Raw genomic sequence first — 19,401 nt, 5'->3', positions numbered from 1 at the left:
ATCTTAAAGTGGCCAAGGTTGAGAAACATTGGGTTAAACTATACCTGATGTCCTATGTCCAGGTCTGGACACCACACTTTAAAAGACCACATGAAGAAGTTGGAGCAGGTTCAGAGGAACGCTACCAGGATGATCAGGGATCAGAATAAGGAATCTGTGAAAAACAGTTAGTGCTGGACATGTTTCACTTGCAAAGAGGCAAAATGATGGTGGTCTGAAGGTTGGGTTTTTAAAAAATAGAGATTTAAGCTGACTTTTAGGTAGGATTGTCAGACATGAAGGATTATCTGGAGCATTCTGCCTTGAGCAGAAATTGGCTTCCTTATATGCTTCAAATAGAGGCAGGATGGCTACCTTTCAGATCTGGCTGAGGAATTCTGGGAGTTGAAGTCCACCCCTCTTAAGGTTGCCAAGGTTGAAAAACACTGGTTTAGTGGATTCTGCACTGAGCAGGGGAGATTGGACTAGATGGCCCTGTGATCCAGCAACATTTATTTATTTTCTGATCATATGTATATAGCCGCCCATCTCACAAAGGAGTGACTCATACTCAACAACATTCTCCCTATTTGTCAGCGGAATGAAACACAGTAAAGTTAGTTTGTTTTCAGAGACAATCTGACTCTATGGTGCTTGTGGGCAGTCCGGTTCCTCATTCTGCAGGAGTTTCTGCTTCACTATGCCTCCCACTCATCCTTTATAGCAGCAGTAGCAGGTCTTTCAAGAGGAAGGGTGGCATGACGGCCTTGCAGCTCCCCCCTCCTCCTCCATAGGAAGCACTGGGATTTTTTGCAGACAGGCAAATAAACACCAGATAATGTGAGGAGGTGGAGGCGGAGGTGGGAGCAGATGCAAGACATTTATTTTGCTGTCCTTGAATGTGGAGTCTTGCCTTATGTTCGTTAGCTGTTGTTTTGCTGCAAGATCTGGAGCAGCTGCAGGCGGGGCAGTGATTTTCACCGCTCCACATTTCTGATTGGCCAAAGCTAAGTTGACTGTGGATTGCAGCCAAGCAGCTTTTGAGGGATTGGGGAGTGGAAGTGGCAATGTGCGGAAATGAAAAGGAGTTCTTGAAATGCCAACATTTGCTGCATTTTGCACAACTCAGTCCGGAAACCAGCCCAGAATGTGTTTGGATTTCTTTTCTTTTTTCTTTTCGCAGCCAACATGCTTTTATTATTTGAAATAACCTAAGGTTTCTAATACTTGTACAATTGACCAGCTGGAAGGAAGGACACGATCGTATCTCTTAGGATTAAAGGGCAACAGGAAACAGGGTCTTAGCTCAGTTAATCACATGTTGATTGTTATCAGAGGACTTGATGATTTCTTTCTGACACTGAGCAGTGAAAAAGGATGTCTTGCTTGCTATGTAAAGAATCCCAAGACATCCTGGAAACAAATCTCTCCCATTTGCAGCATAAAGCCATGGGTGACTCCACCCGAGTCTGTGTGATAAGCACATTCCAGAAAATGTGGATCTAAAGCATGTTAATTACTAATCATACTCCAATTCCCTCTCTTGTGTGTAATTATACTAAATGATGCAATAAACAAAGGGATTCTGCCCACACAAGTCAGATGGAGCAAGGTATGAACTAGCCCCAAGCCACACAGAGCCTTTGCACAATTAGGAGTGACTAACAATGGCTCTAGACCGGCACTGGCATTCTCGTCCTTCCACAGCCTAGCACACGGGTGAGTGCAATTCCCAGAATGCCCCGCCAGGAATTCCAGGAGGTGCCAACCCAACACATCTGGAGGGCATTGGGCTGGGATGGCTGAACTAAACACAGTGAAACATATTGGCTGACAGTTTGGAATTTCCTTCCAGAAATGTATTTATTTATTTTATTTCTCGTATTTATATAGCCGCCCATCTCGCATAAAAGTGACTGTGGGCGGCGTACAGCAATTAAAAAGAATAAATACATAAAAAAACAATTACAAGTAAAAATAACTATAAAAGCACATGAATGAAAAGACTGGGTAGTGTCCTTGTCCCCATCACCACACCCCCATCTGTTCCTGCTTTTCCTAACCTGGGTCACGATCCATCATTAAGGAAACCACATTTTGGTGCATCTTCCAAAAGAGGATAATGTGCAGAGAATATTCCCAGCATACATGCCCCAGAGGCATTTCTATCTTGGTTTATTTCTGGTTCGTCTCCCCAGGGAATCATGGGAAATGTAGTTTCTCATCAAACATGTGGGACATCCTTATTCCTCTCTACTTGGGACTGGTAAGACCACCTTTGGACAATTCTGGGCACATTTCCAGGAGATTGACAGGTTGGAGAGGGTTCAGAGTTAGGTGACAAAGATGATCCAAAGATGACTTGGAGACTTCTTATGAGGACAGGCTGCAGGAACCTGGTATTGTCAGTCGGGAGAAAAGAAGACCAACTAGACATACTATCAGTGTTCAGATACATAGAAAGGCTCCAAAGAGAAGATGGTCAGGAATTATTTTTCATGGTCACTGAAACTAAGACCAGAAATAAGAGATATAAGTTGCAGACACTTAGTTCAAATATAAGCAAAAATTCCAGATGTGAACAAACCTTATCTACATAGTAGGCAGTACCTATAGAGGGGATGGGTTCACCGTCTCTGGAGGTTCTTATGAAGAGCCACCAGTGTGTAGGAAAACCAATTAAATACTGAAATCATAGACAGTTTAACTGGTTTTCTCACACATTGCAAAGGGTTGAACAAGAGGACCTTTTCCATCCATTCCAGCTCCAGAATTCCATGAATCTAGTTAGTGAGCAGAGAACAATGCATTTCTAATGAGAATATCCTCAGTACCGCCAAGCCACAGATCCCAGCATCATTTAGAAAAAGTCACAACAATATACAGCTAACATATTTAAAGTATAGATATGTCCTTCCCCACTATCTCTCCAGGAACACCCCTGATTATCTGGTCCCAGGCCTCCATATTGGCTAGGATTCTTGTTTAACTGCTTGTCTCTGGAATAATTCTCATTTTCTGGTCATGAAGTTAATACTTCTGGAAACATTTTTGCAGTAGCAGCTCCATACAGGAGTTCTAGCATTTGCAAACAGCTTATTGCATTGATCTTGATGCTGTCCCAGATTGGCATATGGCTACAGATATCGGCCTGGAGACATATCTTTATTTATTTCCAAATGCATGGATGTTGTATAGAGGTCTAGCAATCGCTAATAACATGTGGAACTGGAAGTCACAACCACAGGGCCAGATCTGTACAATAAAACTTCATGACTGGGAATTTAGATTTCTTGTTCGAGAAGCCTGGATCATTAGGTATATATAGGAGATGTTCTTCCTCTAAGTTTTTCCTCTGAGTCAATGCCAATGCAAATCCCTTTCAACGTCTGTAAGGGTGTTGGCATCTGAGCGACTGTTGGACCATTGGTCCTTTAGAACATTGATGGATAGATTAATGCAACCACCCCATATCAATTATTCCTTAGTCCATTTCTGAAACAGGTATCATGTGTGAACCATAAAGCAATGCTATCCTAGAAGTGCTGGTGGCTACTAACCTACAGGAAGGGAAAAGGCAAAGTCAGTCCAAGTCCTGTCATTCTCTCTTTTCCTTCAATCTTCAGTTCGGAATCACAGCAAAGTGCGACACTTCCGAATCTTCTCAAATCCTGCAGGAAGTTTTTACCTGGAAAAGGAACATGTCTTCCCGAGTCTGGAAGAACTCCTTGCCTATTACAGAGTCAACTGGAAAATCATTGAATGTCCCTTGTCTCAGCCATGCATGCAAAAGGTGAGTGGAAGAACCTGGCATCACCACATTATTTTCTCCATCCTTGACAGCATTAGAGGGGCTTGATGTGTGGCTTTTATTGGGGGGGGGGGTTGCTTGTTTGTTTTTGCTTCGCATTTGAATTGGCTTCAGGTTTCTGTTTTAGAAAGCTCCTCCCAGTTTTCTTCTCAAGAATTTGTTCAATTATTGATTTCTTATTATTATTAATGATTAACGCATTGCTATTAATGATTAATAATAATAATAAAATTATTACTATTATTAAAGTATTATGGTTGGTCGCACAGTCAGCCAGATGTTTAGACTGGATTTGGCATTTTTATCCACCTATCGAGTCCTTCCCAAGGACCTGGGATAGGCAGATGTTGTTTGATGGTGTTAAAGGCATCGTTGCAGGATGGAAGCTCTTCCAAATAAAGCTGCCTTTTGCAATGGACTGAGGGTGATTTTGTCAATGCCGATGGTGTTCAAGTGGTGTGCCAGATGTTTGTGGATTGCACCCAATAATTGCACCTATTACTATTGCTACTATCTTTGCTTTCTTTGGCCACAGTCATTCTACTTCTATTTGCAGGTCTTTGTATCTTATGATTTTCTCCAGTTCTTTCTCTTCTCTTCTGCTGTCTCCAGGGATTGCAATGTCCACTATCCAGACGTTTTTGTCTTTCTTATCAACAATTGTTTATTATTATTGGATTAAATTCATTTCAACCATCCCCTTCCAAGGTCAAAACTATTCACAGCGCAGCCCTTATGATATTACATGTGATCTTAATCCTTTCAAAATCAAGAGATTCTATCTGATTCTGAACATCTCTGATTACTGATTTTAAGAACCACCACCATCTTTTTGGCACTGGCCATTTCTCTTCACTTACACCTAACTGCAGCCCATACATGTCCAGGCAAAATCTTCTTTCTGTTGCATCGTGTGATATTGCCTTCCTCTCATCCTCACCCCACGAATGAGACTGACTTAACTTGTTCTTAGCTGTACTGGCATTCATAGAATCACAGGGTTGGAAGTATCCTTGAAGGTCTTCTAGTCCAACCCCTGCCCAGGGCAGGAATCCTCAGACTATCCCAGACAAATGGCTGTCCAACCTTTGCTTGAAAACCTCCAGTGATGGAGCCCCCACAACTCCAGGATAGAGGTTGTCCTGCTGCTTAAGAGCTCTCATGCATTAAAATTGGTTTTTCCCTCCATCTAACTCCATCCAAAGACTGCCTCAAAGGTATACAACATTGATTAGTCTTTGTCCCTTGTTTTCTTGGGGGAAAGTCAAGACTGGCAGCGACTGGCGGTGAAGGCAGGAGAGGGAAAAAAATTATTTCATCCTGGCTTAAGGAAGGATGGTTAGTGCTGTAACTCAGTTGTGCAGAGAGGTTAATTTTTGTTGATAAAAACTGAGTTTGGAATGGAACAGATGGTCCATGCATGCAAAACCATATGGGAACAACACCAGCTTTCCCTTGGCTGATGCTCTGCAAATACTAATAGCTGCCTAGGGCTGAGAATTGAACTCCCCAAAAGTCTGAAGGGTTGGTTTTGGGGAGGGACAATCTACAGTCCTAAAGACAGAACTTCAGCCCCTAAAAAACCCTTCACTTCCACCTCCCAAGCTCCATTCTGCCCTTCAAAATTCAAACAGCCATGTTGCATTCTGGTTTTCAGTTTGGTTCTGGTTCTGCATAGTGAGAAAATGAGCATTTCTCTTTTATGTGTATGGGCAACTGTCTTTCAGGGGGACTTTTTGGCTTCCTGCACTAAGTGGCAGCACACATCAATCCTATTTGGGCTCAAAGTGAAGCCCAGGCAGGCTGGATTAGTATTTGGATGGGAGATTGATTGATTGATTGATTGATTGATTAAATGCCATCAAGTCATTGTCACCTCCGAGCAGCCACATAGACAGATTTTCTCCATGATGATCTGTCCCCAACTTGATCCTTCAGCTTTTCCTAATGGTACAGCCATCACCACTGTAACTGAGTCCATCCCCCTTGCTGCTGGTCGTCCTCTTCTTCTCTTTCCTTCCACCTTTCCCAGCATCAGAGCCTTCTCCAGAGAGCTGGATCTTCGCATAATGTGTCCGAAGTAGGATACTTTGAGCCTGGTCCTTAGTGCCTTGAGTGAGAACTCTGGGTTGATTTGTTTGATGATCCATCAATTTGTTTTCTTGGCTGTCCACTGTATTCTCAGGAGTCTTCTCCAACACCAATGTTCAAAAGTGTCAATACTCTTCCTATCCTGCTTCTTCAAGGTCCAACTTTCGCTTCCATAGGGTGTCACAGGGAATACCACGGCTTGCACAATTCTGAGCTTTGTAGATATAGATACACCATGGCATTTGAATATCTTTTCCAAGGCCTTCATGGCTGCCCTACCAAGTGCGGGTCTGCAGTGCATTTCTTGACTTCTTGTTCCTTTACTGTTGATGGTTGATCATAAAAGGCAGACGCTCTCCACCACCACCAGTAGGAAATTCCAGGGTTGTAGACTAGATTGGGAAAAATAAAACAATCCTGGATTGGAGTCACTGACTTTAGTGGTCCTGCAACTCTGATTCTATGGTGACACGCAGACTTCTTTAATCCCTCCATTTATCCAGGCCTGGCCTGTTATCTGGATCATTTGTCTCTCATCTTGCCCCTGTATCTGCCCCTTTTACAGAGGGCTTCTGAGATGGATCAGTGGGAACGTCCCCGGTCTGAGTTCCAGCTCTGGAGGAAGATGGGGGAAGGATGCTTTGGAGAAGTCTGGGAAGGAATGTGGAAGAACACAGTGCCCGTGGCCATCAAAATTATGAAACAAGGTTTGTGGGGTGCAGAACATATCCTCTCTTGTGCAATGTTTCTTGCCTGCCTGTTTCTTAAGAGGTAGATTAATCACTCCTCCTTGACTAGACCAGAGGTTAAAGATGGGGTCCTAGACTGAATCCACCAGCTGAACAAGGAAATGAGAATTACTTCCCCCATCCTGAAATTAGCAGCCGAATAACAGAATTAGATGGAGAAATTGTAACCCATGATGATAGGAGAAAAATGGCCTATGCGCTGGGATGTCACAATGCAAACCCCACCCTTACATCCTTGTGTCCCGGCACCTAGTGTAAGCACATAGTCACAGGGTTTGCATTACAAAATCCTGGAGCATGTTTTGCCCTTTGACTCCCTTGCACCCTCCCCAAGGACACCGCTGTTATCAGAAGTAATGATATATTCCTTGCAATAGATTAACTTCTTAGTCCACGTCAGAGACAAGTCCCAGTTGCTGTTAATAAACAACCTCAGTTGATCCCCTGGGTCATTCCCTCCTCATAAATGAAAAGACTTATGGGAGGGAGCAAAGACTTATGGGAAGGAGCTTAATGCTAAACACATTTTTATTTGGAAAGTCCTATGTTACTCTGATACAGAACTACCCAGCTTGATATGCTCCACCGAGTCAGTTTGCAGGCTTCTGGATTCTGGAACTCATGTTCCAAGTCTAATGTGAACTAATCAGGCTGGACAGAAAGTTCTTCTTCCGGTTTTCATTCAATCCGATAAAATTTCCCTGGAGTTTGGATTTTTTTTTTTCCAAAAGAGAAGCCAAGTCTGGAGAAACTTTTCTAAGCAGAGCATTCTTACTTTTATTTAGAGCTTCTAGTGAGTGTTCTCGTTTCATCGTTAAAACCTTTCTACCGGGCTTCCCAGCCTTCAAGGTTAAATCCCAATGGAAGACATCTGGGGCTTTCTCCAGAGCAGTTTGTAAAATCACCACCCACTGGGAATCCTTTCTTTGAGAAACTGTCAGAGAATCTATTTATTTTTTCCCTTGGAGAAATTAGAACTGACCATCCAGTTTTTCTGCCAGCAAATTTGGCAGAAGGTTCTGCAAGGATATTAGTGATGAATGAACAGCCTCATTATAAATTTACTCTAATCATAGCAGCAATACTAGAAAGTGGTGTTATTCATCTCCACTGTCAGCATAGGAAAGTTTAGCAAAATGGACATGGAGATTAGCAAAACAGGAATCCTTCAAAAGCCTACCTGTACAAGATGTCCTATTGCAAGTGCCCCTCACCCCAAGCTGCAAGATGATGAGACAGAAGCCTTGGCCATATTTGTCCCAAAGCTATCTTATTCAACACTGAGGAACACTTAAGAGAAGACATCTAGGGCTTCTGGGTGTTTTATCTGAGAATGAGGAGAACAAGTCCAGACATTGTCCACGCAAAGCAATCCATCCTGCAATGTCTTGAATTTCCTTCACAGCTGACATGAGAGATGACTTTGCCAAGGAGATTCAGAACCTGAAAAGTCTGAAACACACGAGGCTCATCAAACTTCTGGCCGTCTGTTCTATGGGGGAGCCAGTTTATATCGTCACCGAGTTGATGCGGAAGGGCAACCTGCACAGTTACCTCAACAGTGAGTATTGCTCTCAACGGCCACTTCCATCACCATTCTTCCTACCTGGCTCTGGTTGGCCAGCCAATGTCAAAATGTGGGGCATGACGGATTACTAGCATCCAGCATAGGGTGTGCAGCCTTCAGCTATCCAGCATTCTCCAGAGAGTTGGACTACAATGGCATTCCTTAAGGAAAATGGTAGTCCAAGATGTCTAGTTTGGGGAGAGTGCCGTATGTCTAGAGTCACTTGTACAGTGAGATGGGTGACCTGTATAAATTTGAAAAAAAATAAATAAAAAATATGTTCTTCTCTGAATTAAAGAGGTTCTTTGCCACGTCACATATACAGGCTAATCATGCTTTCCCCAACTCAGGTTTAAAGTGGGGTTTTTAGAACGTTTATACACAGATACCCACAACTCCTGACTAAGGGGAAAAATAAGAACATGAACGCTTCCATTCTTCTTCCACTGCCGATTCTGTTTAAGGAAGGGACGCACATTTTTTTTTCAGGTGAAGGACCACCCTTGGTCTTTCGGTGGCCTCACACCAAAAGCAGACAGGGCCAGGACAACCCCCAAATTTGGTTTAATATAAAGGTGCCTTTAATTAATTCAGTGCAGTAGCAGCTTGACACCGCTTTTGGCTGATCCCCGAAAAGGTAAGCAGGATCCGACCTGGCTGGTACTTGGATGAGAAATCATCATAATTCTTAGCGTTATGGGGCTAGGCTGGGTAGTTTAAAAAAATCCAGAAGAATGCAGTGCCAACCCTCTTCTGACTTTTTACCAAGAAGATGCCATGGACACTTCTCTGAGGTTCCCAGGATTCAAGCTCAGCTCAAAGGGGTCTTTATATTTTTAATAACATCACTCCATGTGGGATTAATTATTCCCCCTCCTATCACATTAAAAATGTATTATCATTTGACTAAGCAGTTCAGCTTTTTACTTGTTTTGGCCAGGGATGGTGTAATTATTTATGACAAAAATGGGTCCCGCCCCATCCAAATTAATATGGACCAAAAAGCTCAAAGAAACTAGGAGGAAGAGGAGGAGGAAGAGGAGGAGGAGGAGGAGGAGGAGGAGGAGGAGGTAGCTCACAAAAAGACTCATGTACCCATCACCGGGCTATAGAACTAGAACACAAATATTATTAAAAGACAGGATGATTCTGGCTGTCCTTTAATTCATGTTGGAGGATTTCCAGTTTTCAGGTGATTATGGAAACCATGATCAGCAAGGAAACCCAGTTGGCTTCTTCTCTGGAGCAGGGTGTCCCCACAGGTGTCACAAAGCCAAGTTGGCAGCCACAACGTGCAACTGAAGCCCTGCCCCATTTTTATGTGCATCACAACTTCCACTGATCATATGGTTCTGGCTGCCAAGTTGACTTTTTTGACCCTACCCCATGGATGCCATTCACACATACACATATACCAGTTTTCTACTTACACACATACAAAGAAAGAAAGAGAGTCAGAGGCCTTCCATGGTTTATTAAGGGCTACACTACCAGCTGGGAAATCACTCAAGAACTGGTTCTTCCTCAAACATAGTTCATAAATTCCCTTGGGAAAGTTGGTCTTTATTACAAGCCTAGCCTTTCCCAAACCTCATTTCCCCTGGACAGTTGGGAAATTTCCTTTCGCTCAGATGACATCAAAGCTCCAAGGATGACAAATTATCAACCCTGTTTCGCCATACCCAAAGTGCAACCATTTTCTGTTGAGATTCTTCTGCCTTCTCTCCCTGGCTGAGAAATCTTTTGTTTAAGGAAGCCAGTTTGACCGCTTCCAAGTCAATCTTTCATGAGAAGTTTCCTCTGGTAAAGAACTTGACCTCCTTTTCAGATCTAGTTTGTTACCTAAGATGGGGCAACTCCCTAGGAGAACAAGTCTGGAGCCAATATTCTTGGCCTACAACTGCCTAAACATATTTGCCTGCTAATAAGTTTCTTTCTTGCGTCATCTGGAGCTGGGCTGCCATGTTAAAATAGCCTTGCACTGTGTGTTGTGTTTACAAAGGGTACAGTAGTCTGATCTACTTTTCCTTCTAAGACACAGCCTTTCCATGGTCATAGATGGAGCACCAAACTAGTTTTCTTCTGAGTGTTGGAAGTGAGAATTACAACTTTGAGGGAACCCATGCCTTTGTGGGACGTGTCAATCAAGCCCAGATGTTAATCCTCTGAGAATGAAGGGTTGGACTTAATAAAGAAAATGCTAAAACATGTAAAAATAAGCTTGAAGGCAGTTAAGGTTTTGCTTTGAGATTAAGCTGCCAGTCAGGAGGTTAGACTCATGGGTTTAAGTTTGCCTCAGAGAATATTTTGTGGGAAAATCAACTGGAAATAACTGGATACTGCCAAGCATGGGTGCCAGAGGAGGTCTCCCCTAAAGTCAGCTAGATATTAGTACAGTGGAAGATCCTCAGAACCCACCAGCAGATGCTCGACTTTTTCTGTCCTTCATCGCATCATCTGACACACCACTGCCCTCTCTTGCACAGAGAAGCATATAGGTATAAGTGAGTCTCAGAAGAGGTTCAAAGGCTAATAGAGATGATTTGCTGATTTTTCAGCTGCTGCAGGGAAGGAACTGACTACACACCACCTCCTCAGCATCTCTTGCCAAGTGGCTGACGGGATGACCTACCTGGAGGAACAACATATCGTACATCGAGACCTGGCTGCTAGAAACATACTGGTGGGAGACGACCTTGCTTGTAAAATAGCTGATTTCGGCCTTGCCAGGCTCCTGAAGGTGTGTTCAAAGAAGCTTTGATACACTCCCTGCAGTCTTTCATTTAGCTCAGTGTTGTCCAAACTTGGCCAGTTTAAAATGAGTGGACTTCAACTCCCAGAATTCCCCAGCCAGCATGGCTGGCTGGGGAATTCTGGGAGTTGAAGTCCACTCATCATAAAGTTGCCAAGTTTGGACAACACTGACTTAGCTGATCTCAGAACCATCTGTCCGCCCAACGTTTACGCTCCTTTCGTTGACTCCAAAACCATGAACATCTGAAAGAGCCCTCTTGCAAACCGTTGTGCCAGCCATCCGGAGCTTAGCATTGTCCAGATGTGCTGGGACTATAAAAACCAGAATTCCCAGCAGGCACAACCGTCCTGTTGGCTGGAGATCCTGGGAATTATTGTTCCAGCCCCAACTGAAGAGAACAAGAGGCTCTTTATTGATTAGGACAAAACTAAATGGAAAAGCAATAAACTGTTTGGGACTGTGGCAGATTATTTATCAGTTTATTAGATTTCTATCCCACCTTTTGTTCAGGAGCTCAAGACAGGACTTCCCTCCTGTTATTTTCCCTCCCCAATAACTGTAGGCTTATTATGTTGCTACCTATCAGTATCTATTTCTCTCACCAAAAACAGGAATGGACAAATGTGCGCGTGTAAGTAATGTCACCACCATCCCCAATTTATATCTCTAGTTAAAATCAGCCTGTTGAAGGTACTTTTTGGGTATCTTCAATCCTGTACAAACTGGAGCACAATGTAAAAGGGGGTCCTTAATACATGTGTATCCGCCTCCCGTGATCTGGAGTCCACTGGGAATACATCTCCCAGAATTCCTAGTATGGATGATAGTGGCCTGGGAATTCTGGGAGCTGTAGACCCAACCTATCTGGAAAGAATCAGAGTAGGGAAGGTGGGTGTAGATCCAACTCTCAGCTTCTCCAGTGTTCAGTGTTCAGCAATCAGACCAAACCCATAAATAGCTTTTGGCATCCTCCAGATGTATTCAGGGAGTTTCCGTGCTCACACATCTGGAGGGCACCAAAGCTGGAGAAGCAGTCATACCGAGGAGCTGAACAAGCCAGTTTTAGCTTCCCTTCCATGAGACTGCAGGTGGAAGCAGCTCCCGAGCCTGGCTGCCTTGGCTGAGAACCTGTTCTTGGTTTCCTTCCAGGATGACATCTACTCCACCAGCAGCAACGCCATGATCCCCGTGAAATGGACAGCCCCCGAAGCTGCCATCTACCAGACGTACTCACCCAAATCGGACGTTTGGTCCTACGGGATCCTGCTCTATGAGGTTTTTAGCTACGGACAGTGCCCCTACGATGGTACTATTTTATTTCAACAGGGCAGATGATAATGACAAGGGAAAGGTCTTGGCGGGTGGGGGCACCCTGTTTCAAAGGTATCCTCCCATCCACCCACCCACAGAGAAGTTGACCAGAGTTTTCCTTTGCTAAAGTCAACCCCAGTTGGGAAAACTGGGAGAAAGTTTCTTTATTCACGCGTCTTCGTTGCAACGAGTGGGGATTTTAGTCCCTTCCACCCCCAAGTTTCCTGGATACCACAAAGCTTCGGTGGGGCTCAAGAGACTGCCCCCTCCCTGTTCTTTATGAAGGATCAGGAACAAGGATTTTGTTGTAGAAGCAAACAAATTGAGCAGACAAGCTTGGCCTGGATTATTTATTAGACTTCGATCCCACCTTTGGTTCCAAAGCTCAGGACGTCGTAAGAGAGTAAAAGGGGTGGGTGACCTTGATGGAGAGGCAAGATCCATGACCAAAGCCCCCAGAATAAAAACATTGCTTGAGTCCAAATGATGGGGAGGGTTATGAAAACATCTCAGACAGCCCCCCACCCAATTCACATGAATATAAAGGAGGGAGGGGGTATAGCACCATCAGACTTGCAAGATGATGTTACTACAGCCAATCTAAGTAAAAGTAGTTTGGTTGGGTCTGCCTCGTAGGGCAGAAAGGAGCGTACCCAGCCTTCCCTTCCTCCATTTTTCCCTACAGCGACCCTGTGAGGTAGGCTGGAATGACTGGGAGCTTCAGGGCTGATGAGGGACTTGAACTTGGGTCTCCCTGCTCCTGATGCAACACCTTAACTCAGTGTTTCTCAACCTTGGCAGCTTGAAGAGGTGTGGACTTTAACTCTCAGAATTCCCCAGCCAGCAAGGCTGGCTGGGGAATTCTGGGAGTTGAAGTCCACACCACTTCAAGCTGCCAAGGTTGAGAAACATGGCCTTAACTGCCATACCAGATTGGTGTTTAAAGGGATTAGCCTTCCAGGGAATACATACAGTATCTCTATATAGATTTATCTCTACTGTACATAGATTTATCTGCCCTTGTTCCTTCCCAACCACAACAACCATGTCAGGCTGAACAGGAGGGACTGGCTCAGAGTCCCCCCTGGAGCCTCCGTGACTGGGGGGGGACTAGAACCTGGGCCTCCCCACTGCCTACACCCCACCCAACCTCTCCAGCTGCAAGGAACACCAAGGAAGATGTTCACCATGCAAGGTGGCTCCTGAGGCCAAAGGGGGGAGTAGCTCTGTGCCCTTTGATTTCACCTGCTATAAACTTTTATTGAAGCTGTTTATGGAGGATTTTATCCTGTTTACAGTTCCTCTATTATGCTGCACGGCTTCTAGCTCTCGTTCTGACATTTTGCCGAAATAACTCCACGGGTGGAAGACGTCCATCTCCAGATCTGCCCCACGGCTGCTCCGGCCCTCTGCTAGGTCCCAGTCTAGACTTCTAGGCTAACCCAGCCCCAGAATTCACACATTCACACACGAGCTTCCCCCAAACTGAGATTGCAGGAGGAGGAGGAAGGGGGATCAAAATTCAGCAAAACCACTTTCCTGAACTGCAAGATTTGAGGATGAGCCGGGAGATTTTAGTCACAGGAGCATCCACACCCAAAACTATATATTAATATTTATCGGGGAGTGCTTTCAAATGTTGCATTGGACGTATTACAGAAATGCCTTGGGATGTCATGGGATGCTCAGGAGCCACGAGTTTTTCCTCCAGTTTCAGTGAACTCCTTCAGTTGCTCTACTGGTTTAGCCTCCTATGAAGGCCTACTAGACCTCCCCTGTCTCGGGATGCTTAGCAGCCATGAAAATCCGAATTCATACATGACAATCACCCACTGCAATTTATTTATTTTATTTAAATACACGGATTCTTCTGCCGCCTACTCGGCTAGGGCAGGTAACAATAGCACATCAACCCATCCTAGAATCCGAGCGTGAAAAGTCTGGTAAAACCTGGAGCTGCCTTCCAAACTCTTCCGAGCCCCCAAAACTCTGTTTTGAGCTGGAGCAATCTGGGCTAAAGGCTCCCTCGATGCACGCACGCTGAATGCAGTTACAAAGAGTTGTTTATTTGTCCTAGCAACAGCCTAAGGAAAGATGTGGTCTCCCCATTCCACTTACTCAAGCTTATCTAAAATAAACTGGAAAAAAAAGACAAAGACATTTGTGTCAAGATCTTGGCTGCATTATAAAAGTGGGTTACTACTGCTTTTTGGGTTGTTTTTTTTTAACTTTTCCTGGAATTCATCATAATCTCCCATCCAAGTCCTAATCCAGTGTCCCTCAACCTTGGGAACTTTAAGACGGGTGGACTTCAACTCCCAGAATTCCCCAGCCAGCCATGCTGGCTGGGGAATTCTGGAAGTTGAAGTCCACCCGTCTTAAAATTCCCAAGGTTGAGGAACACTGTCCTAACCAGTCAAACAATGCCACAGGGTGTTCACAGGGCGGGGTGGGGAAATGACAAAAAACACCATCCCACCATCACAATGCACTTTTGATCCGTGTTTTGTGACATTGCAGAAAAAAAGGGAGAGCTCGCAATGCAATAATGCAATCTTGCTTTCATTAGTTGGACAACAGCTTCTGATTCTGTTGACGGGGTTGCTTGAGGTTCATGGATTGGAGGAGAATCCATACAGGGCTCTTCGTAGCAGGCAGAAGCATCCATGGGGAGGGGTCCAAAAAGTCAAGATGGTGGCCGTAGCCATCAAAGACCCGTCCCATTTTTACACAGGTTGCATAGAATGCCCTGGGAAAAGTTCCTGTGCAGGGAAAGTCCAGGGGAGAGGAAGAATATTTGCCCAAGAAAAAATTGTACACACAGTAGCTGGTCTTGCTTTAGGCAGAACCATCTGTCTGTTCTAAAGCTGGTGTTGGGTGACCTAACATGGCAGCAAAGTATTATTGATTATTATACAATAGCATTTTTACTGTGGGGAAAGAAAGACCCCTTTGTGGGACCCTCTGCCTCAAATGACAAAGTAAGGCATCACACACACACAAACTTTGTAATATGGCCAGTGATACTGGAGATCCTTTGGTCCTCCACCCCAACCAAATGTCCAGGGCCAGCCCTGTCCAGCCTTGCTTTCTTAGAACTCCAAAGCAATTAGGTCCAATTTCAGAAGGTCCGCATGGAATCTGAAGCTGACGCAACAGCTAGAGGATAGAAATTGGAGCCGTGCACAGCTTCGACACTTTTGAGTGATTTTGGATGTAGGAAATTATCTGGAAGGGTTTGATAACCCTCGAAGAGGTGGTTGGAATCCCATCTCTGTGGTATTGTGAGTCTGGCCATTTATCTCTCTTTCTTCTTCTTCTAGGGATGACCAACCAGGAGACCATCCAACAGATTACACGGGGCTACCGCCTCCCTCGTCCGAACAGCTGCTCCCCTGAAATTTACAGCATCATGCTGGAATGCTGGAAGAGTCACCCCGAAGAGCGGCCAAGTTTTCTCAACTTGCGGGATGCGCTCTTCTCTATCTACAAATGGGCCCACCATCCATTCTCTTGAAAGGAAATGCCTCCTGTGGCATTCTGCGTGCACCGTCAGCCCTTCATGCTCAACAGGATGTAGCAGAAGTGCTGGAGAGCCCCAGCTCAAATTTTCTTGGGCCTGGAGGAACAGTTGTGCCTTTGAAGCTGGACTATATGAGAGCTTGAAACTCGGGAGGTGGAGTCACAGGCTCTACCGGTCAGAAAACAGCTCACGATGTAGATACTGTACAGCCAAGAGGTCACATGGAGAGAAACAGAAATGCAGCACTTCCTTTCCCATGCGAGCGATGGACGCTTCTTGCTATAAGCACCAGTTGACTTCCTTTAGTCAATAAACATGTACAAATCAGGGGACCTGATTTCTGACACCTTTTCCACTTCACCTGTTCCTGGTGCATCGATTGGGGGTGATTTCTTCTGCCAAAAAAGGGTTGAAGAGGAATGTTAAGCCTACCTCATGAAAAGCCCATGGGGAAATAGAGTCCTGACCCTCTGTGTGTGTGTGTGTGTGTGTGTGTGTGTGTGTGTGAGAGAGAGAGAGAGAGAGAGAGAGACCTTCTCCCCATTCCTTGTCCTCTTCTTCTGCTTTCTCCCCCACCCCTCTTTTTTTCTTTCCTTTTCCAGTATGTTCTGACTAAAGGTAAAGATAACCTCAAGTAAGCTTTGACCTATGAATTCAAGGTTAGTGTGTGTGTGTGTGTGTGTGTGCACGTGTGTGTTTGAGGAGGGGTGAACTACCAACTCCTTCAAGGCCAGCCCCATCCTTCCATCTACGGAGGATGCATTTACCTCCTCCGGCACCCACGCTGTCAGTCCTGCATGTTTAGGACCAAGCCAGAAAAGGCCTGGGACAAATTCATAGATGGGGAAATCACCCCAACCAGGATCTGATTCACCTGTTCAGACGTCACTGGCTCCAAAAAGCCCCAGGTGACCTCACTACCCTGGTCATTCCCGGATACCGGCCATTCAGTGTCCGGCGTGACGACACTTAGAAGCTCTCTCTTCAAAGATGAGAGCCAGCTCCTCAATGCCAAAGGCAATATAATGTCCAAAGACGCCGTTCGCTAGAGGTGAGGGCAGTCACGCACACCTTCCAAGGAGGAACAGGGGGGAAAGGCAGATAGCTGAGGAATGAGGAAATGGGCATGAATGGCAATAAATAAGTTTTCTTCCTGCCTATCAAATAGCCAACTAGAAAAAGAGCCATTAAAACAAAGCCTCATTGAAGAATTCTGCTTCTGGATGGGATTCCCTCCATTCTCTCAGACTGGTACTTCACCAGGAGAATTGAAAATAAAAGAAAAAGAGAGAGGGAAAGTGAAAGGTGAACAGGGGTGTCCACGGGGGGAGGGGGTGTCAAAAAAGTCAAAATGGCAGCCACAACCGTGGGAGTGAAGCCCCGCCCTTTTTACAGGGGCCATGGTGTGCATTAAAAAGGGTTGGGGCTACAATCGCATGGTTATAGCCGCCTCCTCGACGTTTTTTTTTAACCTCTCTCCCTCCTTGAAGGGGAATATGCGAGCCTGTGGGCATTTAGCATCCCCAAGCCATAAAGCTTTATTGTTGCTAAAATTCAACGTGCTTGCTACTCCTGGCAGCAGCCCCCTAACTGAAATCTGAGAGAGCAAAAAGGAAAAGTTGGAGCTTTGAGTCTTGGGTGCAATTTGTATTCAGTTGTATTTAAATTTGTATTAAAAACGAAACTGCATTGAGTCTTGGGTACAGTTTCTTTTTTAATACCTTCCCCACCTCTTTCCCACCGGTGCGCAGCCATGCGCATTTCCAAGATGAGTGAATGATTTGAATGATTTCCATGGGTGAGTTGTTGATCAAAGCAAGGAGGGAAAGCTTTGAGCAGGTGCTTAGAGGAGAAAGGGACTGCCTGTCAGGGGAGCTCATAACAATAAAAAGAGGCAGATTTAGATTTTAGATTTAGGTTTTCAAAAGGAATATCGCACGACGCCAGCTTGGAGTGAAACCGAGCAAAGACGGGTCCTCAATGTTGCCTGGCATATCAATTTGGGCACTTTGCTGCTTGTACCACCCTGGCACAGGCTCAGATTGGGGCTTATACCCACGTCTCATCGTCTCTGCTTCTCAGCTGGCACCAGCAGCGCCCCAGGAAGAACTTTTTGGCAAAAATGCAGAAATGGTTTTCCATCTTCTTCAGCTTCGGGGCTTTCCAAGCTAGCAGACTCAGCTGCAGTTCCTGGTTCCTCAGTCAAATCTAGCCAGGCCTAACCCTGTGAGTTTCTGAGCCCGGTAAGATCAGCCGGATCCTACACCTAGACCTGAAGCAAACGTTTTGTGATGACACCCACAACCATTTTTTTTTAAAAGGAAAATATGTCTTCAAAAGTTGCTCTGTTATCAGCAATCTCACACAGGTTGCTGATGTCCCCAGTTACAGAAGATGATAATGAAATCCCCAGTTCAGTGTTTCTCAACCTCAGCAACTTGGAGATGGGTAGACTTCAACTCCCAGAATTCCTCAGCCAGCATGGCTGGCTGGGGAATTCTGGGAGTTGAAGTCCACCCATCTCCAAGTTGCCGAGGTTGAGAAACACTGCCCTACTTCAGTAATTTTACTAAATTTTAGTAATACTTTTAGTAATTCCCTGGTTTAGGGACTTTAACCTAACTTAAAGGTTTAACTGAGTAGAGCCTCTGGGAATCAGATGACACATAAATTTAATAAATTAATAGTAGTAGAAGTAGCAATGGAACGCCATTTATGCAATCAGCATTCCCTGGCATTCAAAGTAGATGCAGAATTACACGTCCAGCTGAATGTTAATATTCTCCATTATACTATTGAACAGATGGGATTTTTCTTAGGGAGGTGCTACTACAGTAATACACTTTTCTAGGTGGATTCAGAACCTGGCTTCTAATATTTCAGGAAGAGAAGCAACACATCTTCCCACCTACTTTCCTTGACCTAAAGTGTCTGTGGAGTCAAGCTCCGTTTCTGTAAACTTCACGGACGTGGCTACGTCGCTTTCTTGTAATAATACAGAAGTGGTTTGTTGCTGCATTTTGGGGGGATCTTAATTCTCAGCCTACGGATCTGGGATTTTGCAGGGGTCCTCCATCCAAGTACAAATCAGATCTGGTTTTGCTTAATTTTCTGAGATCAGCCAAGATACCGGATGTTTGCCAATCTTAACGATGTTCCAATTGTATTTGCTCACCGGCATCTTTGTTTCTTCCAAGTTTAACAGCCCTGTCCTACCTCAAAAGGCTCCTGTAACAATAAAATGGGAAGGAGATCAAGACAACTTTTTGCTATTATAATTTCTTGGAGGAAAGCAGAATATAAATAATAAATGACAAGCTTCAGCCAGCTAGCCCATAAACAACTGAGACAAGGAAAACCAGTATAACGAAAATTATTCCTTTTTAGAATATCAAACTATCCTAACTTTGCATGCAGGGAAAAGCAGAAACTTTGGGACGGTTGCAGGGTTCTGCCGTTTTGCCATTTCTAGAGGCTGTTTTTGCTGTTTCTAGAGGCAAAAGAAAAATCTAAACTGTTTCCTCTTTCACCCGCTCTTCTTCCCCCAACTTTCTCGACCCAGCGCTTTGGAAATATATTGGGACTGCCTTTCCCAGAAGTCCCGAGCCCAAAATG

At 44.7% G+C, this 19,401-nt stretch overlaps 1 protein-coding gene across 1 annotated transcript in view; it reads left to right on the top strand.

Moving 5' to 3' along the window:
• SRMS (src-related kinase lacking C-terminal regulatory tyrosine and N-terminal myristylation sites) overlaps nucleotides 1–17,752 on the top strand; it is a 40,769-nt gene extending 23,017 nt beyond the window's left edge. The window contains exons 3-8 of the mRNA XM_007439006.3: nucleotides 3,606–3,772; nucleotides 6,447–6,588; nucleotides 8,036–8,191; nucleotides 10,756–10,937; nucleotides 12,102–12,258; nucleotides 15,587–17,752. Coding sequence (XP_007439068.1) covers nucleotides 3,606–3,772; nucleotides 6,447–6,588; nucleotides 8,036–8,191; nucleotides 10,756–10,937; nucleotides 12,102–12,258; nucleotides 15,587–15,780 — 998 coding nt within the window. The 3' untranslated portion in view covers nucleotides 15,781–17,752. The remainder of the gene's footprint in view (nucleotides 1–3,605; nucleotides 3,773–6,446; nucleotides 6,589–8,035; nucleotides 8,192–10,755; nucleotides 10,938–12,101; nucleotides 12,259–15,586) is intronic.
• Nucleotides 17,753–19,401: the final 1,649 nt, after the last annotated feature.

The sequence above is a fragment of the Python bivittatus genome, unplaced genomic scaffold (assembly GCF_059951505.1).
Source record: "Python bivittatus isolate LINGU-HERP-01145 unplaced genomic scaffold, Pbiv_v1 ctg000700_np1212, whole genome shotgun sequence".
NCBI classification, from domain to species: domain Eukaryota; kingdom Metazoa; phylum Chordata; class Lepidosauria; order Squamata; family Pythonidae; genus Python; species Python bivittatus.
This window is presented reverse-complemented; position numbering and strand designations above follow the sequence as displayed.